The 5,000-nt window shown below is 39.1% G+C and overlaps 1 protein-coding gene across 1 annotated transcript in view; it reads right to left on the bottom strand.

Moving 5' to 3' along the window:
• LOC101861616 overlaps positions 1 to 5,000 on the bottom strand; it is a 48,161-nt gene that overhangs the window by 4,569 nt on the left and 38,592 nt on the right. Inside the window, exon 2 of the mRNA XM_005108799.3 lies at positions 2,035 to 2,175. Coding sequence (XP_005108856.1) covers positions 2,035 to 2,175 — 141 coding nt within the window. The remainder of the gene's footprint in view (positions 1 to 2,034; positions 2,176 to 5,000) is intronic.

Below are 5,000 nucleotides of genomic sequence, written 5' to 3'. Positions count from 1 at the left end.
AAAACTCAAGCTTTTGCGTAAAACGGCGAAAAGCCTAATGGTCTCACGACAAACATCTGCTCCACTGAAAATCAAAGATGAAGAACGGACTCGCAGACCTGTACTATGGCAACCTACATTACGCACTCTGATGTACTTCCAGATCACTGTGAAGCGCACACTTTTGATAAAATTGAGGGCATTTTTTAAAAAGAGAGGCGTCTCATGAAGTACAAGTCAATGGGCTGGCTGTATCTCTTATGCCATTGAAGAGTCAAGAAAAGGAGGAGAGCAAACTCCACTGTAGGGCGACCATTACACGTCATAGAGGGTAATCCGACACGGTAATATGGACTGCATTTGCAGGGTTGTCGTACTTGGTTAGTGGCCGGATCTATGAGGACTGTAAGATACGAATTGAATTCTCATACTATGCTAGCAAAATTTCATTACTCAGAGTTGTGCCAAAATGTAACTAGCCTTTTTTCTGTTCCGTGGTACAATATCTATTTTTTCGGTAAAATATAATATTTACATACACACATACACTCATATATTTAATATATACATTTTTTTTTAAATTGCGCTGGCAGCCACAAAAGAAACATGAACGGCAAGTTTTATCATTATTAGATGACAAATAGTCAAGTTAAACAGTTTTTCCCATTTATCTCAAAAGTCACAAAACATGAGATGAGCCATCATTCTAGAGGAGTAACGAGATTATGTGTGGATACTTTTTTGTATAGAGACAGAAACAAAGAGCAATTAAGAGGGGTACAGAGAGACAGATAGACAAACATTGTGGATCAATTTATGATATCTGGACTTTTTACGTATTATAATATTTCAATCTTGTAAATCTAAAAAGTAATTACTCTTTGTGTTACAAAACAGATTTTCTGTCCTAGAACTTTTATATTGCATGTTATGTAACAAAATGTCGTTTTTTCTCAAAACTTCAATTTTTGATATTTTTTCTCATCCACTTTTTTCTTTTCTTTTTGATTCAAATGAAACTTTCAGGGCTTGTTATTCACACTACAACCTAACTTTACACAGGTGGAAAATAAAATCGATGCATTCATAAGTGAGTCACATTGATGATTGTGTAATCGAATTCCGAGGCATGAAGGGGTAGGTCAGTAACAGTTATCCATCACAATCCACTTTTTCTATTCAAGATATCTAAGATCCCAACTGTATAAGATTTTGTATTGAGTATATTTATCAATGTACCAAATTTGAGCAAATCTGGTTAGTAAATAAAAACTCCTTTTTACTTTTAAGAAAGATGTTTATTTTCAATATGACCGCAGTTGTCATGGTAACCGTAAACATAAACAAAACAATTAAAGTTCCATTTTAGACATGCCTTCCCCCCTCTTTAAAAGTTGGGACTTCGATAGGACCGAGCTACGTAGACATTGACCTTGAAAACTCGTTGGACACAAAACAGCATGGTATCAACTGATCTCGCCTGAGCTCGTTTGCAGATATGTTAGACGTAGGTGGGAAGAAAAGAATACATGACCTATTTGTATGTTATAAACATCTACATTACCAAACGTCTAGGTAGATAGATAGATAGATAGTAGATAGATAGATAGATAGATAGATAGATAGATAGATAGATAGATAGATAGATATCGCTGATGACATCGTTGAAAATTTGCCTGATGTTATGGGAAAGACGTAAATAGGAAAACAATAAATAAAAAAAGACCAGGATATCCTGTAACGGTAAAATCACTTTAACTAATTATTCAAATAGGACGGCTTTCAATCTTCCTTGCGTTGCGAAGACAGAGTACATAATCCGTAGTTTCCCGTAGACTGGTAATGAGCCAGGACTGATTTATGGCGACATTACTGAAAAAGTGTTCTCAGATGTTCGTGAGAAGCAGCCATAATAATGCTGCCAAAGGTACTGTAACAAAACCTCTGATCCATAGATTTGGATTGGTATAAATATCCCTAACCATTCACTCTTGTGGGGTATTTCCGACACGATAAAAAACAAAACTATTCTGTCGGCAAGTTTCACAGACTCACCGGAGTTTTTCTCGTAGATTTTGACCGTGGAGCATGACTCAACGATACCGCTGCTGGACTTGGCACATGGCTTAGGGGTTGGGGGTCGAGTCTCACAGGACGGTTCTGTATCGCTCCGACAGGACGAGCAAAGGATGGTACCTGAAAACAGTTTTTTTGGAACTGAGAAACATGTTTAACAAATGGTAATGATAATGATAACGATAACAATAATAATAATAACAACGATGATGATGATAATAATACTAATAACAACAACAACAACAACAATAATAATAATAATAATAAAAAAAATAACAATAATAATAACAATGATAATAATAATAATAAAGATAATGATGATAATGATAATGATTAATAATAATTATTATTATCATTATTGCAATTTTAATAATAATAATGATAGTAATAATATTATTTGCATTGATATAATGTTTATCTATGCTATACATACTCCATTCGCTATACAAGTATTATTACTCCAGTAGACCATTGAAAACTCAGAAACGTTCTCAGCTTCTAGGAAAGCATACACTGCAAAATGCGGTTCATACGCTCTAAAAAACTAACATACTGACAAGAGCTGTTGCTCTCTATATCAAAATACTAATCGACCCCTTTACCTTCCGGCTCCCCTACCTGGAAGGAAAAGGAAAACTATTGCTATCAATGTGTTTACACTCCCATCGACACAAGAATGATAATTTTGGGGGCTGGCTACTTATTCAAAATACAGAGAGCTTCGAATCGGTTTGCCAATTCCGAAAACTTCACTACTCTAAGATATATTCGTATAATTAAAGTATTTTTATATAATATGCTGCTCGACCACATTGGCGAAATCCAGATCAGTTAGTCGGCGGGCGGCTTCGATCTTGCTTGACAGGGTCAACTTAGGCAGAGAATGATCAACGTCTTCAGATACGGAGTGGAGATACCCGATCGACTTAATACTTCACTATGAAGACGAACATAATAATCTGCATGGGATTAAGAACATCCTGACGTTTATACCACTTAGGTAGGTTAATAATTATCTAATACCAAATGTGAACATCCCCCCTTCCCAATCCCTCTCCACCACACTCACACTCCCACACAAATACGCACATACACACACACTCACACACACACACACACACACACACACACACACACACACACTCACACACACACGCACCGTGGAGTTGGAGACCATTGATGTGCGTTATTAAGTCAAGTACATTCCGTATGGTAGGCTGAAGTTTACTTTATAACCTATGACCTTATCGTGACGGTAGAGGAGACGTTGTTCTTTTTCTACATACCCTTTCTAGAGTTCAAGAAGGGGCAGGGGATCACTGTTTTATGTTTGTTTTAGTAAGTGTTTTACTTGCTACGCAATAAGGTCATATAAGTGCTGAAGAATAGAGGTTTTACAAGAGAGTAACAAACATGAAATAGGAGGGGAGACAAGGACGATAGATGTTTGATAGGGAAGAAGAAGCAAACCACACCAGAGCACCCGTCAACCATCTATCGGGGGGGGGGGGGTCATTGTAAGATCCTTATCTCCCACTGTAGCTGACTTTTCCGTGCATGGATGTCTTATCTACACAATCATAGGCCTACCTTGCCTGTCTACATAGCATAAAATCATAGGCCTACCTTGCTTGATAGACAGCCACGTATACAAAGAATCTCTACTTATTTCGATTTAAAGACTGCTAGAGGATCTGTAGCGTACATAACGTCCGCACAGGACCCCCGGCAATCATGTTGTCCTGATCTGAAAAAAAGCATCTAGCTCTCACTGGCAAAATTTGATAGCAAACGAGGCAGGGGTAGGCCTAGAGCAACCTACTTAGGGAACCTAAGCTAAATATAGGTAACCGCGAAAGATAAGGGAAACATAGCTTTTTTAAAGAGCATCCTAGCAAAGGAATGAAAGGAGAACCATGGTCGCCGATGTTTGCCGCAGATCTGGCCCTGGATGATGATGATGATCCGAAAATACCAGGTGTTCGATCCCATTTACCCTTGGATCAGGACGTTTAGTAAACACGAACCCCCCACGACTCTGAAGGTGATCAACTTTGGACCTTCCGGTTGGCAGGCGAACACCATTCAAGTTGAGTTATTTAGCCCCCTAGGGGAGATGGAAGCCTTACAGTACAATACATTGACCTGAGTGCGCTTAGTAGAAATTAACTGTCCCAGACACCGTCTCAGTCTGCCTACCGCGTCTGTGGTGTAACGTTCAGGCATTTCGACGCTGTCGTACGAAGGAGACCCGAGTTCGATTCCCGAGTGGGGTGAATTTTTATTGTGTACCTCGGTCTTTCTGCTGTAACGTTGTATCCCCCTCAGCCCGGGTTTGCCCTCACAGAGAGGGTCGAAACCCTACATCCTAGCTAGATTGTGTCGATCGGGGGTAAAAACACCCACAGTAAAAAAAACAATCACACTGTCTTAGCTTCTGGTCACATGACGAATTCATAACACTGACACGGTTAAATATTGGAAAAGTGGGTCACATCGATACTTCAAAACAAGTGAGGCCAAACAACACAATAGAGTGTCGTACATGAAATCGATTCCCTCGTTTCCTCAATAGAATTGCATTGCGACCGAGAGTTATATTGTCATACTCGCGTCAATTGCATCACACACAATTGCGGGCTGTTCCAAGCTCGGCGTTTGGTCTATGGAATATCATACATAAGTAATGGCTGAGTGATGTTTATTGAACTATATATAGTCACTCTTATCTTTGTGCCCACTTTATTATCGAGAACATCAATGGGGTTCTGGAAATCGTGAATTCTAGTCGATACATCAATGTGCTGAAACCATTGTCCCGTAAGGAGACAATTGAACTGAGATAGATGTGGGTAGTAAAAAGATCTCTCTCTCTCTCTCTTCTCTCCCCCTGTCTGTCTGTCTGTCTGTCTGTCTGTCTGTCTGTCTGTCTGTCTGTCTGTCTG

The sequence above is a fragment of the Aplysia californica genome, unplaced genomic scaffold, assembly GCF_000002075.1.
Source record: "Aplysia californica isolate F4 #8 unplaced genomic scaffold, AplCal3.0 scaffold00722, whole genome shotgun sequence".
Lineage (NCBI taxonomy): Eukaryota > Metazoa > Mollusca > Gastropoda > Aplysiida > Aplysiidae > Aplysia > Aplysia californica.
Note: the sequence above shows the minus strand (reverse complement) of the source record. Positions and strands in the feature narration are given on the sequence as shown.